Source organism: Rhinatrema bivittatum, chromosome 3 (genome assembly GCF_901001135.1).
Source record: "Rhinatrema bivittatum chromosome 3, aRhiBiv1.1, whole genome shotgun sequence".
NCBI lineage: Eukaryota > Metazoa > Chordata > Amphibia > Gymnophiona > Rhinatrematidae > Rhinatrema > Rhinatrema bivittatum.
Window position 1 is genome coordinate 492594822 of NC_042617.1, and position 24530 is coordinate 492619351.

Genomic DNA, 24530 nt, shown 5'->3' on the forward strand with positions numbered 1-24530 from the left:
GCGGGGGTTCCGGACCGCCGCTGAAGACAAAAGGATTCAATTGAGGGGGCCGTTCCGAACCGCCGCCATTCTGGACCACCAGGTAATTTAAAGCATGGGGGGGGGGGGGGTTCGGGAGGGTGGGGGATTTAATTTAAAGGGTCGGGGTGGGTTTTAGGGGGTTGGCTCATGATTTTAATGATTTTTCACGATATTTTTAAAACCCAAACGGCAACAATACGATTCCCTCCCCCTCCCAGCCGAAATCGATCGTTAAGACGATCGAGGACACGATTCACATCTCTATCCTGTATCCATCACAACATGGCTTTCGAAAACACTATAGCACAGAGACATTACTGCTTGCACTAACAGATAACATCATGAGAGGTTTCAAAAGTGGTAAACATTAAATTCTTGTGATGCTAGACCTATCAGCAGCCTTTGATACCATAAATAGACTAGAAGAAATAGGATTAAGTAACAAAACTATCAAATGGTTTAGATCATATCTAAGCAAGATATTTCCAAGTATAAATCAAAGATGTAATGTCAGAAAAGATAAACCTTCAAACAGGAGTACCACAGGGTTCAGCCCTATCAGCCACACTCTTCAACATATACCTGTTACCATTATGTCACCTGCTGGCTGATATGGGCATAACACATTATATATACGCTGACGATATTCAATTAATACTACCCATTGACGACACAATTGAAAAAACATTAAACATAGCTAACATGTATCTAGATATCATCAAACAACTACTAAACCAAATGGAATTAGTAATTAATATAGAGAAAACAAAATTTATACATATAGAACGAAAAAAATATTGAGATCATTCAAAACCCAATTATACTCAAAAATAACCAAAAAATAGAATTAGCAGAAAAAGTACGGCACCTAGGAGTAATAATTGACACAGAACTAAGCTTAAACAACATATATCTTTAAAAGTAAAGGAAGGATATGCCAAACTCAAGGTGCTTAGAAGACTTAATGCACTTCTAACAACTGCTAACTTTCGATCAGTGCTGCAAGCTTTGATTTTTGCAAGCACTGATTATTGTAATGCCCTTCTACTAGGTCTACCATACACCTCACTAAGACCACTACAAATTTTACAAAACACAGCTGCTAGAATCTTGACCAGTAAAAGCAAAAGAGACCACATCACAGAAACCCTGGCAGAGTTACACTGGCTACCCATTGAGCAAAGAATTTAGTACAAAACACTATACACTATACATAAATTAATACATAATGAAAAAGCAGAATGGCTGAGTACAGCCCTTGACGTACATGTCCCGAACAGAAACCTGAGATCAGACAACAAAGCACTCCTAACTATTCCATCAATCAAAACAGCAAGAGTAACACAAGTAAGAGAAAGAGCACTATCTTTGGCAGGACCCATACTATGGAACACCATGCCATTGGAGTTAAGATTACAAAGTGACAGCAAAACCTTTAGAAAAAAATTTAAAAACCTGGCTCTTTAATCAAGCTTATAAAAAATAGAAGGGAGAATAATATCCAGGGAAATGCAAGGTACAAACAATTGAACACCCACACACATAACCAAAATCATATGTGTGTAGTTTTTATTTGTTCTTTTAGTTTAATCTTCATTTTTTTCATTCATCAGTAAAGGATAAAAGTACAATGATAAAGCTAATCTCGTATCCAAAACTGATACAATGAGAAATGGACATGATTTATCACACTTACCAATTAATATTGTTTACAAACTATGTTACCGAACCTTAATGGCACCTGTGCAATTTGATATATTTTAGCATCATTTTTATGTGCCTTATTGTAAACCATTGTGACAATACCCATCTGAATGACGGTATAGAAAAAAGTTAAAATAAATAAAAAAAATAAAAATTTAATTCTTAGTGGAACGCAGGATTTGGCGAGAGAGGTAATGGTGGTGGGGCCACTTGGTAATAGTGATCATAACATGATCAAATTTAAACTAATAATTGGAAGGAGGACAATAAATAAATCTATAGCTCTAACACTAAATTTTCAAAAGGGAAACTTTGATAAAATGAAGAAAATAGTTAGAAAAAAACTGAAAGGTGCAGCTACAAAGGTTAAAAGTAGAAGAGGACTGGAAGGCTCATCTGCATATTGCTCCCAGCATCCCCCAGGAGAGGGGTCCAGATCTCACTGCAAGTGATCCAGGAATTGAATTCCACAGCCCCAGCTTCAGATGCCCTGCACCCTTTGCATTAGAAGAGGACTGGAAGGCTCATCTGCATACTGCTCCCAACATTCCCTGGGAGAGGAGTCCAGAGGTCACCGCAAGCGATCCAGGGATTGAATTCTTTGTCTCATATGTAAATGTTTTCTTGGAATTTGCCAGCATTAGCAACTTTGTATTTGTTCTAAGAATATTTTCTTTAATATTAGATGAGATGTCAATTGTCCTTGTTCTATTTCTAGATATGTTTCTATAATCTTAGAATATAAACTGATCTCATCCCTGTTTTCAGATGGAATGTCAAAAAACCTCATATCAGTTCAAAATGTTCTACAGCCTTGCAGCTTAGCATCTTTATCTAGCTTATAGCATCTGACTGTCTATGCAAACAACTGCAAAATTACAAAACAAATGTCATGTTACAATGCTATACTTGTTAGCAATTATAAAGGCTGCTTATGAAAAATAAAAAACTTAGGAGATCAGAAATAATGACTTCTTATGTGACATGTCAAACAGTGTTTCTTTGTGTTTAAGGGTCTATGAGCACCCACACTGACTTCATCCAGTGCAGGTGAACTCCTACAATCTGCCAAGGTATGCTCATAGTAGGATAATATGCCATACACTTCCATACCTTGGTTTCTGAGCTGCAGTGGGGCAAAGACAACCAGACAGCCATCTTCTGGCAGGGGCTGTCTGGCCAGATTAAAGATGAGTTGGCCAGGTATGACCTTCTCCCACCTTAGATAAGTTAATCGCCCTGGCCATTAGAGTGGACCTGAAATTCCAAGAATAGGCCCAGGAGTGCAAGGCCTCTGAAGGGTTCCTAGGAGAAACCCTACGACACCAGATGTAAAACCTCGGACTGAATAAGACTTTAGAGACCAGCTTGAGTAATCTAATCAGTGAGAAGTTTTAATAAAAGAAATGCGTGGTTTCTTTGGAGTAGCAGGCAGTGCAAAGCAATGGTTATACGCCCAAATCTACACAAAGATGTAACGTGCGTGCTCAGCAATTTAAGGGTTGCCTTCAGCCAATCAACAGGTGTCTGCATTTGCCCACCTCTTACCTTATGACCAATCATTAAATTTATGCATGTATGTACGTACCTGGTTACTATGGATAGAATCCTCTTGTTACTATTTGCAGAGAATAAGTCCAGTTAAGTTTTGTTTCCTGAAGTATGATGTCATCCGTGCTAGCTGGTACCCTGGTAGGTTTCATTTTCATAGTTCTTCTATATGCTAGTGTCACATGTGCTGGATATCAATCTACTAGGCGTAGTTTTGTGCTGGCTATTATTACACCTCCCAATGCACTATCCAGCTGGCCCCTCACTTCCAGAGACATCTGATATTTAGGTCTGGCCCTGAGCCAACCACAGAAGTACCCAAGCAGCCTAGGCCCTTAAAGCTCTCTGAAGAAGAAAAACACAGGTGTCAGCAACTTGGATTACGCCAGGGGCATTTTGCCAGTTGCTGCCCTGAAAAATTGGGAAATTCCCATGCCTAGGGTGGGTTGGAGAGGCAACACTAAGCCAGATATATTCTTCTTCGCAGATGTTGCTACCTATCTTCATTAGCACAGGTAAGTCTCAAATCCACACTGAGCATTTTTGGACTTGGGGGCAGGTGGTAACTTTATTGAGGATTTGCTGGTATGTTTGCACAACCTACCCACAACTTCCTTGGAGAATGCTGTTACTGTCTACTCAGTCTACAGTGAACCTCTCCCAGCTCAGTTCACAGAAATAACCCTGCCACTTACCATGCAGATGGAGCTTCTTCATAAAGAGGTCCTCGCCTTTTACATCTCACCTGAGGCAGTCAACCTCATTATCTTGGAGCTACCCTGGCTCCAGCAACACCAACCTACCATTGATCGTGGCACTCTGCAATTGGCACGATAGGGGTCTGCTTGTGCTGAGACATGTCTCCAATTACCATAACCCTAGTCATAGTCATGTCTGGTCTTCCACCCCAGTATGCCGCCTTATGCATATGTCTTCGATAAACAACAGCTGGAAACCTTGCCCCTTCATAGGTCCCATGACTGCTCTATAAACCTGCTACCAAGGAAGAAATCACCTCAAGGCATGGTCTATCCCTTATTGGCACTAGAAACCACCACTGTGTCTCAGTACATCTGACTGTTCTTGTTTCCTGCAGGACAAGCGTCTTCTTTGTTGGAAAAAAAGACAAATCACTCAAGCCCTGTATTGATTACAGGGATCTTAATGCTACCACCAAAAAGAACTGGTACCCTCTGCCTCTTATAATGGAGCTGCTGGATCATCTCCAAGAAGCCAAAATATTCACTAAGCTTGAACTTCGGGGAGCATACAATCTCATGTACATAAGAGAGGGTGACGAGTGGAAGGCAGCGTTTTATACCACTTATGGTCATTATGACTACCTTGCCATGCTGTTGGGACTATGCATGCTCCTGCAGTATTCCAGCACATGGTCAATGAGATCTTTAAGGATCATTTGTATTCTCACATGGTAATATATCTCGATGATATCCTCATCTTATCCTGATCACTGGATCAACACCGGGATCATGTCAAACAAGTGTTACAGAGGTTGTGGGAACATCACCTATATGCAAAGTTGGAGAATTCCATGTTTGAGCAGGAAGAACTCCCCTTCTTGGGATACATCATTTCCCAATATCGGTTTTACATAGACCCCACAAAGTTAAGGGCCAGCCCGTGGGACTCAAGGCACTGTAACACTTCTTGGGCTTTCTGAATTATTACAGACAGTTTATATCCGGATATTCCTCTCTCGTAACTCCTATTATCACCCTTACCAAAAAGAGCATAGACAGTAAGCATTGGCTGGAAGAGTCAAACAAGGGTTTATCTATTTATTTATGTATTTGTTTATTTATTTAAACATTTCTACACCACCAATCACCCTTTCTTGGTGGTTTACAATAATAAACATTCACAATATTTACTACTAATCAGATGTATTTTATAAGACATCAAAATAATTCATAAAATAATAGAAAAAGAAAACAGCAAAAATGAAAAATTAATATAAAACCATATACACTAATAATAACACATCCTTCCAAATCTAATATGCCATTATCTACATTCAATCTGCCTAAACAACTGAAGAGCTAGACTCCTTTGCCAAATAAACATATCTCACTCCTTAATTATATTATAATATGTAAGACACCCAGATCTTTCTTAATCCTTCATCATGGAGGTAAATGCCTCTGCTCATGGGGAAAGGGATGTCTTTGCTCAACACAATGACCAAGGGACTCTCTTACCGTGCTCATACATCTCCCAGAAATTATTGGCGCTGGAAAGAAACTGTATGATTGGGGATCTGGAACTCCTGGCCATAAAACTTGTGTAGAAGAGTGGTGTCATCTCTTAGAAGGAGCCAGACATCCAATCATTATTTACACTGATTACAAGAATCTAGAATATCTGCAACAGACACAATGCTTCAATCCTCGACAGGCCAGATGGTCACTGTTTTTCAACTGCTTTTATTTTGAGTTATGCTACTGACCTGCAGAGAAGAACCACTAGGTTTATGCCAGCTCAAGCACCTTTCAGATTGAAGACACTCTGGAGCTCCCTTGCCACATCATAGACCCAGCAAGAATAGTTGCTGTAGTGGCAATTCTGATACTGCCTGGGAAGACTATAGTTTCCAACTGACTCTGAGAATAGGTACTCAAATGGGCCCATGACTCTCATTTAGTAAGACATCCCAGCATCACCTGAACTCTTAAACTCATCCACCACTACTGCTGGCCTCAGGTAAAAACAGAAGTGAAACATTATGTGAAATCCCGTCCTACTTGTGCCAAGCATAAGAGCTCTCGTGCCTTCCCTTGGGGGCTATAACAGCCTTTGCCAGCTCCCAAGGAACCCTGGACCCACCTGTCCACTGACTTCATCATGAACCTTCCACTCTCAAATGGCCATACCATGATATGGTTCATGGAAAACTGATTCTCGAAGCCAGACTCCCTGGCTTGCCGTGTGCTCCAGAACTGGCCTGCCTCTTTGTGCAACATATCTTTCATCTTCATGGCCTTCCATTTCATTTCCTCTCAGACCAAAGAAACCAGCTTTCTCAACCATTGCATACATTAATTTGTATCTCTCATGAGATGAAGCAGGAGCTGTGCTGGTGGCTCCTTTCTCAAGTCCTTTGGGATGGAGCCCTCCTTTGACTTCTTCCTTATCAAGTCAACTTGGCAAAGGGCTCCTCCAGCAAGGGATGGAGGGCACATATCCTATCCTGTAGGACACAGGGTATGTGGTCTCTCTCTGAAAGAGCATCTTCTTTACATTGACCTTCTTGAACTAAGTGCGATCAAGCATGTGTTACAAGCGTTCACATATCTCCTGCAAGGAAAGAACATCTTGATTCAAACTGACAACCAGTTCACCATATTTTATATAACCAAACAGGGTGGCATGGGATCCCACCAGCTCTGTCAGAAGAAGTTGGAAATTTTGCAGTGGGCAATCGACTATCAAGAAAAACTTCAAGCCATGTATCTAACCGGAATATCCAATATATTACCAAACCACCTCAGCAGAATATTTCAACCTCACGAAGGGTATCTCAGACAATCCACAGCCAGCAAACTCTTTGAGTTATGGTGTCATCCACTGATTGACCTGTTTGCAACACAGAAGAATTAGAAACTCAACAGTTTTGTTCCATTCTTCCAAGCAATTTCAGATTAGCTCAAGACTCTTTCCTACTGGACTGGGGGTCAAGCCTCGTGAATGCTTTTCCACCATTACCTCTTATTCTAAGAACAATACAAAAACTCCTTTATGAGCATGGCCGAGACAAGTCTGGTATATGTATTTTATTCAACTTTTACTACATCCTCCAGTCCACCTTGGTTCCCATCCTTATCTGCTCACTCAGGCAGCCTGTTTCATTCAAATCTTCCATCCTTCAACCTCATAGTTTGGATGTTGAAGATGCAATAATCGTTGTCCTTTCACTACCTAAACCCTTAAACCTTCCACCAGGTGCAACTATTTCTTTAAAATATTATTCCACTTCGTGTGTCCAGAATGATTTCAACCAGGACCCCAGTGTCAAGCTGGGATCTGTGCCTAGGCCCCAGCATCAGGACCTGGCCTCCAGGTTGGGTTGTAGCATCAGGCCTGGATCCGGGCTGAGGTCTTAACATCGGGACCTGGCCTCCAGGTCAGGTCGTGGCATCAGGCCTAGGTCTGGGCTGAGGTCCTGCATCGGGACCCTGCCTTCGAGCCAAGTAGCAGTGTTGGGCTTGGATCTGGGACCTGGCTTAGGCACCAGGACCCAACCTCTGAGTCGGGTTGAGGTGTCAGGCTTAGGTCTGAGCCAAAACTCCAGTGTTGGGACCCAGCCTCTGGGTCAAATCGCGGTGTCAAGCTGGGCTTCAGGTCTGGGCCTCAGGACCCAGCCTTCAATGGAACCCAATGGATCAGATAAGTTCTTGTTTATTTAATTTTTGGGGCCTCGGCCTAGACCCTAGCATCACGGTCAGGCCTAGGCTGTAGTCCCTCCTTTGGGCTTCGGCCTATGCTTGGACACGACACCAGTGCCTCAGCCTAGGACCGAAGCCAGGGCCTTGCCTAGGGCATAGGCCGTGGACCCTGCTTTTGGCCTCGGCTTATACTGTAGACGAGACTCTGGCTTTGGGCCTAGAACTAGGCCTGATGCATTTTTTAAAAATGAAATGAACAAATAAAGTTTGTTTTATTCAAGGGGGCTCCCCCAATTTGGTTTGGGGCTCCGCGAATGAAATGAATTAGCCTTATCCGTTGCATTCTGCAGTTTCATTTTAAACAAATGCACATCCCTAGGGATTTGCTGAATACATGATTCTGGCACAGATGGGGTATCTGAAGATATCAGGTGGGTGAGAGGGTTTGGCTTGGAATAGGGGGTGAGAAGGGCAAAGAGGTGACATTCCTTTTATGATTTTGCCCAGCCAGGAGGATATGGGGACCAACCCAGCTGAATTTCATGTTTACACAGGACTTGGAGTTGTTTGAGAGTTTGGTGGGGCAGGGGAACTCAGCCCAGTAAGGTACATTTTTTAAAACATTGGGGGAGGGGGACTGGTAATTGGGCCAAGAGGCACCAACACAGGACTTTTTTTTTTTTTTTTAAGACTGTAGCCATTTAGCTGACTCTATTATTTTGAATATAGCTGAATAAATCTAAAGTTATCCAGTTGCCTTTAGCTGGATAGCTTTAAACCTAACCAGCAATATTCAAGAGATGGCCATGTCGCAGGATCTTCTAAACTGGGTCCCTACTCCCAGGAGCTTGCACCAGCATTGGAACTGTTCTATACAGGAGGATGTTTTATATTGAACCAATGCCTCTGTTCCTCCAATTCGCCCCAGGGACTTCAGCATTACATAACCTGCCAGCTATTCTGTGTTGCAAGAGGACTTAGGTAACCCCATCCCAGTATGCAGATCCAGCACAGGTGGGGTGATAAAGTTATTTTTAGATTCTTCAGGGAAAGGACCCTGGCTAGCCCTTCTGTCTCCCTCATTTCCCAAGGTGTAGATTCTTTGACTAGGGATAGAAAGGAGTACAGTCAGGTCCCAGTTCAGGGTGATTGAGTTCCAATGCTGAATTCCCTTGGTTAGGTGAATTTTCTGTTTGCTGTGTGCTGTTTTCCCCAAAGAAGACACCAGGACCACTGGATTAGTGTCCAAAAATAATACTTTACTGTAAACAATGTTTGTGGCACAATAAATATCTATTTATTTATAATTGTTTTGTAATCTGTCATTCAGTATTCTATCATGAACGGTTTACAATCAATTAAAAGGATAAATCATACAAACAAACCATAAAATACAATATATATTAAACTAACAAGAGCATAAAATAAAATTAATAAAATAAAATGAATTTCCAGTTCCACACTTCTTTTTCTTTAATTACAAATCTTGATCTCTATCTGTGCAAGAATTATTTTGGAAAGGCTGGGAATCCAGATAACCTCCTTGATTAGGCTGAGCAGTGGTCCCCTTTGGTTAGGGCCCCTTTAGTGGATGTAGATCCCTTCCCAGATGGCAAAATCTGGCTCTGCACAGAGTGAATTTTTGACTTTCCAAGGGTTTTGAAGACTCCGGATGGGTGTCCCCCTATTTAAAATTAGTTCTTACTCTCAGCTATATGTCCTTGATCTTGATGGTGATCCCTCTGCTAAAAAACCTCCTCCAGGGGATATCCATTATAGCTCCCTCAGTGGAAGAGGCTGCTAATGAATGGATCCTCTCTCTAATTATCTCTCTAACTGCATTAATATTGTATGGTTCCAGGGCTTACTGGTAACTCGGAAAAGTGCCCGGCTTACACTTAATATTAAAAGCACTGTTTGGTATTGGTACTCACTTGCTTAGAGCAAATGTCTTTTAAAAACCAGCATCTACATGGTTAAACCCCAGCTTAGCACAGACTGGAGGTTGACTGACTTCAAGAGCCAATGGGGAACCAGCTGAATCACCAGGGCTTATTATTAAAGACAGGTCTCGCTGCTGAATCACCAGGGAAGAGAGGGAGCTGTTGACCAATCAGGAAATGGGAGAACATGAAAAAAACTCTGGTTTCTAGTGGGGTTTTTTTCTGTTGTGCTGAATTCACAGCAGTGGCTAGAAAGAAGAGGAGGCAGTGGAGGAGAAAGATAAAACTTCTGACATGTGGCTGTATCCTAGTGAACTGGGAGTGATGAAACAGAGGAAGAATCTCTAGCTAGGGAAAGAAACCAGAATGAGAGAGCTAGTGTAACAGAGAAAGACTGCATCAGGGTCTTAGTTTGGAAACAAAGACTGTCTTTTAGGAACCAACCCACTCATCTTGTAACAAGCAGATAAGTGACTGGGAACTAAGAGGAAATGGGAAATTCTATGTATGTATTTATTTATTCCACTTTATAGTCCACCAGTTCCATGCGTTCACGTCAGAAATACAGCAACCACTCAGTGTCTATCATTTGATCCATCTGTGGAGAATCTAATCTTAAAACTTGAGTTGAGGATTTAGCTAACAGATTTATGGTGATGTAGGGCTGGAAGGAGGAAGATGCCCAGGGAGGAGTCCAAGGTGGGGCCCGGGGTGGAACAGCCGTGGGTCCACCCCTAGGAGGAGTTGGGCAGGACCCTGGACAGGAGCCATGCTGCTGCTGTAGCTGAGGAGCAGGAAGAGCCGGAGAAGGGCCGCAGGCAGGCCCCAACAAAGGAGTGGCGGCATCCTGCTGCTGAAGGCAGGCTGAGGAGCGGTTTCCCTGCCGCAGGAGAGTCCGGGGACTGCAGCCTCTGGGCCTCGAAGCAGATGATGTCACCGGTGGCCTCCTGCCGTGAAGGAGAGCGCAACGGCAAGGCCCGTCGTGCCGAGGAGCAACATGGGCAGTCTGGGGATGGCTCCAGGCCGCGGGAAAGGTCCCGGCTTCTGCGGTCTCTGGGCCGCGAACGTAAGAGGCGGCTCGTGGCTCCAGCCATGGGCCGCATCGCAACAGCTGTAGCTTGATAAAAGGTTATTTATACAAGTTACATGCCGCGCCTATGTGACTGTTTACCATATTGCCACTTATGCCAATTGTGCAGTTTGTTTCCACCTGTTATATTTATACTGTGATTTTTATTTGCTGGTTTTCTCTATTAATACTCCTTTCCCCTTCTTAGCTACAATTGTCTGTTGATTTTTGCTTATAGTAAAAATTCAGAAAGCATTTCCAGTGAGAATAGTGAATGGGTATTGTTTCTTCTAAACCCTATTCCCAAGAAACGAGGGGAAGGGATCCTGCTCTGAATCTCCATGACAGAACTGTTCAACCCCCACTCTGTCTACTTCTATTCACAGCTGCGGGGGGAGGGGGGGGGGGTTATCCCTCTCTCTTGGCAGTACAGTATCTGGTAATCTGAGGTGGGTGCTACAGCCAGTTAGGTTTAAAGTTATCGACTAAAGTTAGCCCATAACATTATTCGGGGATATTCCGTGGGATGTTTATCCCACGGAATATCCATGATAACCTATCCGGCAACCTTTATTTGGATGTTATTTGTTAGAAATGTTATTAAAATATTGGCCTCTGTTTTTTAAATAAAGTTGCAAAGGGTGCACTGCAAGAATACCCTCTAAAATTAATCCACTATCAAAACGGCTCCTTACTCTACAAAAGCCAAATCAAAATGACCATACTCTCCAAGCTAATAGACCTCCATGTACATTAAGGGGCTACCATTTACAGCGAGCCTTAAGGGGTGGTGCTGTGGAGGAATGGTATCACCCACTACGCTGGAAACTCAAGACAGGGATCTAGGGCCACCTAGTGGAAACTAGGAGGCTTCTACATTTGCATGTAGCTCGAATGTGATTTTTCAATGAGGTCTGAATTAGTGTCTCCATCCTTTTGGGTATTATATTGCTTTCTTTTTGCTTTGATTAAAGGCAAAAACATATTGACATAGTCTAATTGAATCTGTCATCTTTCTAGTTGACTCACTCATAGAAACATAGAAAATGTTTGGTGAACCAAAAGGTTTTTTTTCTGCCTGCTCTTTATTTGTACCTGTCCTCTGATCTCCTGTTTGGATTTCTCTTTCCTTATTTTCATGGCCATCCCTAATTTTAAACCAGGTGTCCAAAGTCAGATATTTCAGAGATGGGTTGAATTTATGATAGAAAACATAGGTAAAGGTATTGAACAATCTGATTATGCCTGCTATTGCTTGGGAGCAGGCAGATTTCCTCAGACTTCCTAACACCCCTGCACTACCTTGGGTTTTTGATTTGTAGATAGTTATTAGCTAAGTTTGATCTCTGTGTTATTTATGTTCCTTATTGGCATACATTATTTAACTACTTGATTCCATGACCTTATAAATAATGTATGCCAATAAGAGATATTAAGAACCCAGAGATCAAACTTAGCTAATAGCTATCTACAGATCAACAACCCAAGGTAGTGCAGGGGTGTTAGGGAGTCTGAGGAAGTCTGAGGAAGTCTGCCTGGTCCCCAGCAACAGTAGGCCTCATCATTTTCTGCTCTTAGGCAGTGGGGACTCTCTATCCTTCACACGTCTGTGACTCCTCAGTTGTCACACAGCAGGCTCTATAAACTTTACATAGAGGCTACTTTCTGGGATGACACCATATTCTAGCAGGCTGCAAGTTGATTACATATATTTTAAACTATCATACCTAAAAAAGCTAATGTAATTCCTGCCTTTTAGGTGGAGTGAGGACAAATATAAGGGCCCCAATATTATCTCTTGAGGGGGTCATTTGTGTTACCCAGCAAGAGTTACCTGTACACTATCTACTCACTGGGCCTGGCACCTGCACTTTTCTGCTCATTAGAAATGAACTAAACTAAGTGCTTAATGTAATTTTCAAGTAGACTTCTGAGTAAAGAGTTATGTGAGGACAGCATTAGATGCTAGAGCTAGAGAGAAGGCCCATTATTTGGTCAGAAGTGATATATCTTCACAATGGAAGAGGCAATGGTTTGTTAAAGTTGCACTAAGACATTAGCATATCTATACAACTATTGATCACCAACAGAGAGAAGACATTGCTACATCACCTCTAGCCAAGCATTTCTACATCTATTCCACTGGACAGCATATTGAGGGGAACATTAGCTAGATAGTACCCATCTCACATACATGGCCATGTACCCAAGAGATAACAAAGAGTATGCTCTCTGTAAAAAGCAATACAAGCCACTTGTAAAGCTCCATAGAAAGGAGTTTCATGTTTTGCTCTTGCTGTTTTCCTTGGGAGCATACAATTAGCTTTCCTTTTTAAGGCCTAGGCCACATGGACTTGCATATGAGAAATGTGCCTAGTTGGAATGGCCAATGGTACTCTAGCATGCAAGGTCATGTGTGTCCCAAACTTCTAATCTAATAGAACCTTAACACAAAAAACACACAATAAAAATATACAACCATAAAATACAGTTTCAAAATATCTGACCATTTTATTAAACAATATTTGTAGTCACAACATTCAAAGCAATTCAACATCTTTGGTAATCACATTCTGTAAGAAAAATATATTAAATAGAACATGACATTGTAACTGAAATAACCAACAGATTTTGTGTAGATATGTACATACGTTGTTACAAATGGTAACACCATATATACAGTATTATGACCATATCCTTTAGCAAAATGATGATTACAGCAAAGAGCCTAGAAAGTGGAAGCGACAACCCAGTAGCTACAGTACAGCTTTAATGCTAGTGCCGATGCCAGCACAACTATGTGATGACAAGCGAAGGCCCAGACAGTCCATTTTTAAAGAGTGCACTCAAAAGGGATTGCAAAGGGCCACGAAAGCAAAGTTCAGATAGCAGGTAGCAGGACCAGGACTGGAGGGCACTGCATGGTGGCAGCATGACCAGTACTGGAGAGTACAGCATGGTGGCAGCAGGACTAGGACTAGAGAAGCCAGCATGAAGGCAGTAGCAAGATGAGATGATATGAAACAACAGAAGCCCCAGGAGATGAGACAACAGTATGGAGGCAGCAGCAGGATGAGATGAGATAAGATGAGATGAAATGGGCCAGCGGCATGGAGGCAGCAGCAGGATGAAAGAGAACAGCCACCAGCAGTAGGACCATGACTGGAGACTGCATCAAGGAGGCAGGACTATGAGCAGAACATAGAGGAGGGCATAACAAGTAAGCAGGACAACACAGGCAGACAGTAGTCCATCTGCTGTACATCAGCAAGATGGCACAAGAACTCTGTAGACAGAACAGGCCCAGCAGTCTTCTTCCATCTAGCTAACACAGGAACTCTATACAGAGGATGGGCCTGGCTTGTTTGTAACTGTCATCTTTGAGTGAACTTTTTAGGGGTTGGTTGACTTCAATTAGTTTTATGGGCTTCTTCCTTCCTGGGGTGGCATTTATTTTGCTGGCCTACCCTTGCTTCATCCTGAGTGCTGAGGACTGCTTCTCAGAGTAGACTCCTGGGAGGATGGTGATTGCATGGGTGCAGGCTATGGCAAATGCTGAATGAGTTGGAGGATGGCTGTGGTCAAATTATTGCTTTCCATTGACACTGTAGTTAAGCCCTGTATAAGGGCTGCTATCTGCTGCTGCATGGCCTGGATATGGTTGATTTAAGCCCTCCTCAAGCATACCATCTTTGCCAATGCATGGTGAAGTTGGAGCCTATTCCTCCTCTCAATGCAGTCTATTGTGACTTGCACTGTTGGATCCACTGCTGGTGCTGCAGGCAGTAGGATTGCTGGACACTGAGGTGCTGTCTGTGGCTCTAATGCTGGTATTGCTGGGCTCATGGGATAAGCTGGTTGACTTGTAAATACTGCTGGTCACATGGCATGCTGGAGGCAGATGGTGACTGGGCTGGTTCCTCCCATGGCAGGGAAGTTCCTTCCATAAAGGTGGAGAGGTTGAGGCTGGCATCAAAGGGTATGGGCAACCCAAGGGGTTGAAGTAGCTGTCGCTGCTGCTGCTGCTGCTCCTCCTCCTCCTCCCCTTCCTTGCTCCATTGCATGTTTTATTCAATTAGAAAGGGGCCGCTGAGACCTGGGGCTTCACAGCTAGGACCAGGGTGTCCTGAGCAAGAGCTGTAGAAACTAAGAAGATATAAGTATGAATGCTAAGTATTGCACATGTACTGTTTTGTATAAGATGTATACTTTGAGTCATTCAATGTGAGCATCCTATGCAAAAAGGTGTGGACATCTGTTGTGGACTTGACATTTACATGTGATGTAACTTATCAGCCCCGGCTCATGTCATGTCCAGAGCCTCGTCCATCCCCTCAAATATGTCGGGTCCCAGCAGCTGAATCAGATGCTCCTCCATTGGTATCAGGCAATTGGGCAAGGGGCTCCCCCTCCATTCTGGAGCATGTATTTGTTCCTGCTTGCCACCTTATTCTTTAACTGCATCCCTGTAGCAGTGGGCCACCTGCTCTCTGGTACTCTTGATGCCACTGTACCAGAATATGGTCTGCCATATCTGGCCCTTGGCAGCCCTGGAGGTCTTTGCAGCCTTGCTTCCGAATAGCAGATTATAATTCTTGAGGACCTTGGTGATAAGCTGCTCATTGTCTTTCATGCTGGACTTGTAAGTCTGTATTTATTTATTATTTATTTAAAAACATTTATATCCCGCCTATACAAATAAGAGATCTAAGTGGTTTACAATATGTAATGTACATAATCTTACAATGATAACGCACATAAACAAGCTAAGGAACATATGTCAAGGTATAAGACAGATATTAACAACATATAATCATTAAGAGAAAAATAAAATAGACGCAGATGACCTGGTTGCTGGAGGATCGGGTTGCCATTTCCACTTCCAGAGAAGTATCACTGTCCTCAGTCTCACTCACACTCCATGCTCCCCTACCTTGCCCCCCCACACCTGCCCTGACAACTCCCCCACTCTACGCCTTCTCTGTCTAGCCCTACCTTGCCGTCCTCCTGCCACATTCACCTGCCTAGCCCCTTCCCCCTCCCGCCTCATCCTATCATTTCCTTCCTCCCTATCTCTACTCCTACCTTCCCTACTCCTCCTCCTCCTCCCTCCTGCTGTCCCTTCTTTCCTCATACTTCTCACCTCCCTCCCCATACCTACCATTCTCCATCCTCTCCTGATCCTCACCATTCCTCCACCACTCCTCTCTTCCACCACTCCTCTCCTCACCATTCCACCACTACTCCTCTCCACTACTCTCTTCCATTACTCCTCTCCACCACACAAAGGAACAGTCAAACAAGATTAATGCACTAAAACTTTCATACACAGATATAGACAAAGATAAAGGGAAATAGATGAGAAACACTAAACAGGCCAACTCACTCAGGTAATCACTAGAAAATCTCCCCAAAAACTCCAACTAACCACCAACTCACCTCTAATCTCTCTCTCCAACTCCTGCACACCCTCAAAGAGGCAGCTGTAGGAAGCTGGTATATGCAAAAGAAAATAACTTGCCATACGTAAATTGAAACACGATGCATAAAATGATGTATGATGCATAAAATGGCAAGTGGCATTATAATTCATCAAGCAACATGATAGAGTATCGTGTGTCATGATAATTACATGCAGTATTTCATTAATTTCCCTAACCAAGCCTATCTTTTTATCACAGAACGCTAATGTGACATATTTCTGCTATATGTGATTTGATGAATCTAGGGGTTAGCTAGTTATAGTTAAAAATTATTAAGTTAGCCAAATAACTTTATTCCACCCCGGAATGCCTTCTTTTTATCTGGCTAATGTTTTGTCTGATAATGACTTATCCAGCTAAAATTTAACAATATAAGTAACTCAATATTCAAAAAAATTGTCTTAGCTAGATAACTTTTGAGTTATCTGGCTAAATGCCTTTGAAGATTTCCTCAGATTAAATAAAGCAAAAAGCTTTATTTTTACTATGGGGGCAATTTTTAGTAGTCTCCTTTATAATCTTCTTGGGCATCTTTGACTCATGTACATTATAGTCTGTTTTCAAAGGGAAACCCATGTGTATTGTTCCTCATAGAAAATTAGCAAGCACAAATTACATGAGCTAAAAGCACCCACATATTTTACAGCTGCTATTTGTTCAAGCAACTAAGAAGGCGTACAATAGCAGGCATACACTTAAAAATGCCATCTACCCATGCTGTTTTTCTCTCTTTTTAGCCTGGCTACAATTACATGTATTGGGGAAATGTGTACATGTTTAGCTTCTCTGAGGTGGGCAATTTTCAGGCAGACTAATTTACCTAGGTAAATTGCTTTGAAAATTGTCCTTTAAATAATGCGACACATTGATTATTATTACAAATACATTTGATGCAAGTTCTCCATATATTGATATATACATCTTACTCTATGAAGATCTGAGCCAGCAGGCGGCCCACAGTTTCTGATTGGCTGCTTTTTAAAGGTGGTGTCTGGAAAACCTTACAATAAAGAGGTTTAAAAAAAATACATGTCAAAAGACGAGGCATGTTCTATTACTATGTATCCCTGGGCAGTTTCCCTTTGAAAACTGCCCGTAAGATAAACGGGTAGAAAGTGTGCATGTACTTTGCACCTGCTTGATGTGCAAGCTTACAAAATGGGAACAAAACAGTGTGTTCACATATAAAAATAAAATGCACCCCTTTTTCTTTCCTCTCCTTTCTAAACACCCTCCTCCTCCTCCTTTGCTGCTGCCTCTTTTTGGTGCAGTTAAGATTATATGCATTGTGAAAGTTTGCTCACATTGTACTTCTAGCATTACTAAGGCAATTACTTCTAGCATTCACCCAAGGCAATTGACTCAGGTAATCACTTATTTACCAGGCTAGATGACTTTGCAGTTTGTTTTCTGATTTTTGCTCAGTATATGTAACACAGTGTTTTCTAGATGCTCCTAATTGAAAGCATTGTAAATAAAATGTATGTTTCCTTTGCAGTTCAGTGTCTGCAGATATGCAATGCATAATAAGAGAACAAATAAAATATGTTACCAAGTCCTTTAGAAAAGCGTTGAAATATTGGAACCCTGGCCCTTTCTCCAAACTCATCAGCATGATTCACAAGAGCTTCCTTCACAGTCTCATAGCCTGTCAGTACGACCATTTTCTTCATTCCCAGCTGAATGCTGAACACGGAGCCATATTTCTCAGACAACTTAAAGGTAGAACACATCAGATATTAAATTAAAAAGTGGCAGTTCTATTCTCAATGGTATCAAAATATATCATCTGGGACTAGGCTCCATAAACTTAGGATTTTTAATTGTAAGGCTTTTCATTAGAGCACAGGAATGCAGTTGTACAGTAGATCAGTAAGCTACAAAAACACTGAGCTCAATTTTCAAAGGGAATTAGGTTCCTAAATTGGCCCTTTTAAACATTTACTACTGCTGAGTACCTAAATTTAGGCATCTAGTTTCACTAGGCGCTTAAAATTAGGAGCTTAAAAAGTGAGTGGCTACAGGGGCAGAGATAGAGCAGGGAATTGATATGTGCTTAGCACTAACTTTCAGTAGTAGGTGTCCTAGGGTGTGTTGGTGGTGGGGGGAGGGTGTAACTGGTGGTGGGTGAGGGTGTTACTGGTTGTGGGTCTAGATGTTACTGGTGGTCGTGTGAAGTGCAGTAACACATGCTACAAATGTATGGATAATGTAGAATCTGCGTCATAGAGGGAGAGACAACAGGTGAGGATGCATCCCATGGACAGGATATATGATCCCAGAACACAGGTTTTGGATGTTTTAGGTACAGGTCATGTCGAGGTTCAGATTTATTAAGGAAACCATTGTAAACCTCTACCAGTGGTTATAGGGGAATCTTTACACTTCCACATAGAGAAGTTACTCTTTTCTAAGGCAAAGTAACTATAACCCTGGCCTTTTCCACCATAGGCAGCTTCCAGATCCCTCTCAAGGTCACAGCAGGAATAAGCCAATCAGCCACCATACTCCTTAATGCACAGTTTTTGAGTGCTTTTCTTAGGAGAACAAATCAACTTATATTTTTTCCTGTTGAAAGACAGCATAGACAGCTAACCATAATAGAACCTAATGACATTGCTCATTTTCCAACAGTTTCAGGAAGTTTGATTGCACACAAATAGCAATCAGGCCACTTGCTGAAAATGAAGCTAATTGCCGCAACTGTAAGGGCTTCCACTTCCTCAACATTCAGGTGGTCTGTAGTACCAGTAGTCTCATGACATAACTAGGATTCTCAGCTCCTGCTATGATGCCTACATTCTGTCACAGTCAGTCCTACACTACCACTTTGTATGTAGGAACATCACTATGCATTATAGGGATGTGAATCGTGTCCTCGATCGTCTTAACGATCGATTTCGGCTGGGAGGGGGAGGGAATCGTATTGTTGCCGTTTGGGGGGGTAAAATATCGTGAAAAATCGTTAAAAATCGTGAAAAATCGAAAAATCGAAAAACCGGCACATTAAAACCCCCTAAAACCCACCCCCGACCCTTTAAATTAAATCCCCCACCCTCCCGAACCCCCCCCCCAAATAACTTAAATAACCTGCGGGTCCAGCGGCGGTCCGGAACGGCAGCGGTCCGGAACGGGCTCCTGCTCTGAATCTTGTCGTCTTCAGCCGGCGCCATTTTCCAAAATGGCGCCGAAAAATGGCGGCAGCCATAGACGAAAAAGATTGGACGGCAGGAGGTCCTTCCGGACCCCCGCTGGACTTTTGGCAAGTCTCGTGGGGGTCAGGAGGCCCCCCACAAGCTGGCCAAAAGTTCCTGGAGGTCCAGCGGGGGTCAGGGAGCAATTTCCCGCCGCGAATCGTTTTCGTACGGAAAATGGCGCCGGCCATATGCGTATGGCCGGCGCCATTTTCCGTATGGAAAATGGCGCCGGCAGGAGATCGACTGCAGGAGGTCATTCAGCGAGGCGCCGGAACCCTCGCTGAACGACCTCCTGCAGTCGATCTCCTGCCGGCGCCATTTTCCGTACGAAAACGATTCGCGGCGGGAAATCGCTCCCTGACCCCCGCTGGACCTCCAGGAACTTTTGGCCAGCTTGTGGGGGGCCTCCTGACCCCCACGAGACTTGCCAAAAGTCCAGCGGGGGTCCGGAAGGACCTCCTGCCGTCCAATCTTTTTCGTCTATGGCCGCCGCCATTTTTCGGCGCCATTTTGGAAATGGCGCCGGCTGAAGACGACAAGATTCAGAGCAGGAGCCCGTTCCGGACCGCTGCCGTTCCGGACCGCCGCTGGACCCGCAGGTTATTTAAGTTATTTGGGGGGGGTTCGGGAGGGTGGGGGATTTAATTTAAAGGGTCGGGGGTGGGTTTTAGGGGGTTTTAGTGTGCCGGCTCACGATTCTAACGATTTATAACGATAAATCGTTAGAATCTGTATTGTATTGTGTTCCATAACGGTTTAAGACGATATTAAAATTATCGGACGATAATTTTAATCGTCCTAAAACGATTCACATCCCTACTATGCAATGACTTCTAGTTTGTATGCCTCTCACACAACCAGTAGTACAAAATTAACCATTGTACTCATAGAAACATAGAAATGACGGCAGAAGAAGACCAAATGGCCCATCAAGTCTGCCCAGCAAGCTTTCACACTTTTTTTTTCTCTCACATACTTATCTGTTTCTCTTGGCTCTTAGTAACCTTTTTTATTCTATTTCCTTTCCACCCCCGCCATTAATGTAGAGAGCAGTGTTGGAACTGCATCTAAGTGAAATAGCTTAATTAGTTAGGGGTATTAACCACCTCAATAAGCAAGCTACACCCATGCTTATCTGTTTATCCATACTATGTAATTCAGTCCTTGTTGACTGTTGCCTGAATATAGATCCACCTTTATTCATTCCCCCCTGCTGTTGAAGCAGAGAGCCATGCTGGCTATGCATTGAAAGTGAAGTATCAGTCTTGCTCTCCTGCCGTTGAAGCAGAGAGCTATGCTGGCTTGGCATTGAAAGTGAAGTATCAGTCTTGCTCCCCTGCTGTTGAAGCAGAGGGCTACATTGCTGGATATGCGTGAAGTGGCAGACTTTCTCCCCTGCCGTTGAAGCAGAGAGCTATGCTGGATATGCATTGAAAGTGAAGTATCATGCATTGAAAGTGAAGTATCAGCTTATTTGGTTTGGGGTAGCAACCACCGTAACAAGCAAGCTACTCCCCGCTTTTTTGTGAATGCAAATCCTTTTTTCCACATTTCCTCATTGCCGCTGAAGCTTAGAGCAATGTTGGAGTCGCATTAACCGTGTATATGTTTATTGAATAAGTGTATTATCACCAGGTAGTAGCCATCATTCCCGTGAGCCACCTATTCTTCATTCACATCCTCTAGACTTTATGGATCCACAGAGTTTATCCCACACCCCTTTGAAGCCCTTTACAGTTTTGGTCTTCACCACTTCCTCCAGAAGGTCATTCCAGGCATCCACCACCCTCTCCGTGAAGAAATACTTCCTGACATTGGTTCTGAGTCTTCCTCCCTGGAGTTTTAAATCATGACCCCTGGTTCTGCTGATTTTTTTCCAACGGAAAAGGTTTGTTGTTATCTTTGGATCATTAAAAACTTTCAAGTATCTGAAAGTCTGTATCATATCACCTCTGCTCCTCCTTTCCTCCAGGGCGTACATATTTAGATTCTTCAATCTCTTCTCATAAGTCCGATTAAGATCATCCACCTTTTTGGTCGCCCTTCTCTGGACTGCCTCCATCCTGTCTATGTCTCTTCGGAGATACGGTCTCCAGAACTGAGCACAGTATTCCAGGTGAGGCCTCACCAAGGACCCATACAAGGGGATCATCACTTCCCTTTTCTTACTCAATATTCCTCTATCTATGCAGCCCAGCATTCTTCTGGCTTTAGCTATCGCCTTGTCACATTGTTTCACCGACTTCAGATCGTTAGACACTATCACCACAAGGTCTCTCTCCTGCTTCGTGCAGATCAGCCCTTCACCCCCCATCGAATACAGTTCTTCCAGATTTCCACACCCCATATGCATGACTCTGCACTTCTTGGCATTGAATCTCAGCTGCCATATCTTTGACCACTCTTCCAGCTTCTTTAAATCCCATCTCATTCTCTCCACTCCTTCCGGCGTGTCCACTCAGTTGCAGATCTTAGTGTCATCCGCAAACAGACAAACCTTACCTTCTATCCCGTCCGCTAAGTCGCTTACATAGATATTGAACAGGACCGGTCCCAACACCGATCCTTGCAGCACTCCGCTTAACACCGCTCTCTCTTCAGAGTAAGTTCCATTTATCATCACACATTGTCTTCTGTCTGTCAACCAGTTTGCAATCCAGGCCACCACCTCGGCACTTACTCCTAAGCTTCTTATTTTATTCACCAACCTCCTGTGCAGGACCGTATCAAAAGCCTTGCTGAAATCCAAGTAGATGACGTCAAGTGCTCTTCTTTGATCCAACTCCCTAATCACCCAGTCGAAAAAGTCAATCAGATTTGTCTGACAGGATCTTCCCCTGGTGAATCCATGCTGCCTCTGGTCCAGCAATTCTCCTGACTGTAGATAATTCACTATTCTCTCTTTTAGCAGCGTCTCCATTACTTTTCCCACCACCGAGGTGTGGCTAACTGGCCTATAGTTACCAGCCTCCTCTCTGCTCCCACTCTTGTGAAGCGGGACCATCACTGCTCTTCTCCAATCACTCAGCACCACTCCTGTTTCTAGGGATCTATTGAACAGATCACACAGCAGTCCCGCCAGCACGTCTCTGAGCTCCCTCAGTATCCTGGGATGAATCTCATGGAGTCCCATGGCTTTGTCCACTTTCAGTTTCCCCAGCTCTTCCCACACATTCTCCACTGTAAACGGAGTTACATCTACTCCAATCCCCTCCAGTTTCTTGCTAACTAGTGACGGTCCTTCTCCTGGGTCCTCTTTAGTGAACACTGAGCTGAAGTATTTGTTTAATATTTCTGCCATTTCTTCATCTCTCTCTACACATTGATCCTTTTCACCTTTCAATTTCACTATACCACTTTGAACTTTTCTTTCTCTGATGTATCTGAAAAATGTTTTGTCACCTCTCTTTATCTCTTTGGCAATCCTTTCTTCCACCTGACTTTTTGCTGTCTTGATTACTTTCTTCGTCTCTCTCAGTTGTACCATATATTCTTCTTTGTGCTCCTCCCTTTGGGATTCTTTATATTTCTTGAATGCTGTTCTTTTAGCTTTTATTTTGTCAGCCACCTCCTTTGAGAACCAAATTGGTTTCATTTCCTTTTGCTTTTCTTTACTTTTCTGACATATAGATTAGTTGCCTTGATGATTGCTCCTTTTAGATTGGTCCACTGTTGATCCACATCTTTCTCGTTCTCCCAACCTTTTAGTTCTTCCACCAGGTACTTCCCTATTTCATCAAAATCCGTGTTTTTGAACTGCAAAACTCAGATCTTTGTGCTTCTTCTACGTATCCTGTGACTGATATGAAACCATACCGTTTGATGATCACTGGTGCTGAGGTGGGTGTCCACCTGGACATCAGAGACATTATCTCCATTTGTGAGCACTAAATCGAGTATAGCTCCCTCTCTCGTGGGTTCCATTACCATTTGTTTGAACAAAGTCCCTTGCAGGGCATCCACTATTTCTCTAATATTGTTAGATTCTGCAGAAGGGATTCTCCAGTCTACATCCGGCAGATTAAAGTCCCCAACAATCACCACTTCTCCGCTCTTTCCCATCTTTTGGATGTCTTCAACCAGATCTCTGTCATGCTCTTCCTTTTGATTTGGAGGCCTGTAAACTCTTTTGTCATTCAGGTTCTAACACATCTTGCAGCTCTTAACAAGAAAGCCCATTCATGCCCAACCAAAGCCCACCAATAGTACACTCTACCTTTGCTTCCCTAATACTCTTCTTGCTCTTTGCCTTCTCCTTCACAGGTGATAGAGGCTATCCACTCAAAACCTGGTTGAGGATCCCCCTAGCATGCCCCAAGAATGTGGCAGATGAGTGCTACAATCAAGCCCACAGACAGACCAATGCTGTCATAGAGATGACTATTGGCCTAATGAAAAACTGCTTTAAGTGCCTGGATGAATCTGTAGGGTGTCTCCTCTGAAGCCTCACAAAGACCTGTAAAATTCTTCTAGAGAGAGAGAGAGAGAAAGAAAGATAGATAGATATAGATATATGCACACAAACACACACACACACACACACACACAAACGTATGTCTATGGTCGACCCCCTTTTCACCATGTTGTCAGCGGCTACCTTTTTCTAGCCTGTAACAGCTATATATCACAGGGGTGCAGTCTGGGCTAACACTGTTCTCTGAGGGAGCTGCAAGCTCTGGAAACAATAAGGAGAGAAGGTCTGAAGAAGAAGTCATACAGTTGTATGCAACAGTTTAGGCAGCCCTAGTGAAATCATATGTTTCAATGAATATCTACGAGAACGGAATCTGACACAACCTGTACATGGTCCAAAGTTAAACACTCCTAACTTCAAAAGAGTGTGATTGCAGTTTATCAAAGGGGTGAATTTAAGAAGTGTCAGTCTTTCAGCAGGTTGATTTCCAAATAATGATTTAAAAGTACAACAGTCCGTAAGCAGAATTTTCAAAGCAGGTCAATGTAATCCACACAAGTGTAATCACACATTTTTAAGATTCAAAATCCATAACTCAGCACTGTGCTCATTGCAATGTGATAGTTTCAAAAGAGAATAATTTTTAAACTGATTTAGTCCCCCGACATGGCCGTATTTCACTTGCCTGCTTCTTCAGGAGGGACACAACTGTGGAATCAGAAAAGAAAAATCAAAACCACACAGT

General features: G+C 43.0%; 1 protein-coding gene across 1 annotated transcript in view; it reads right to left on the reverse strand.

Annotated features, from left to right (window-relative positions):
- Positions 1–24530, reverse strand: part of LOC115088122 (cytochrome P450 2K6-like) — a 132377-nt gene that overhangs the window by 81659 nt on the left and 26188 nt on the right. The window contains exon 2 of the mRNA XM_029596095.1: positions 17727–17889. Coding sequence (XP_029451955.1) covers positions 17727–17889 — 163 coding nt within the window. The remainder of the gene's footprint in view (positions 1–17726; positions 17890–24530) is intronic.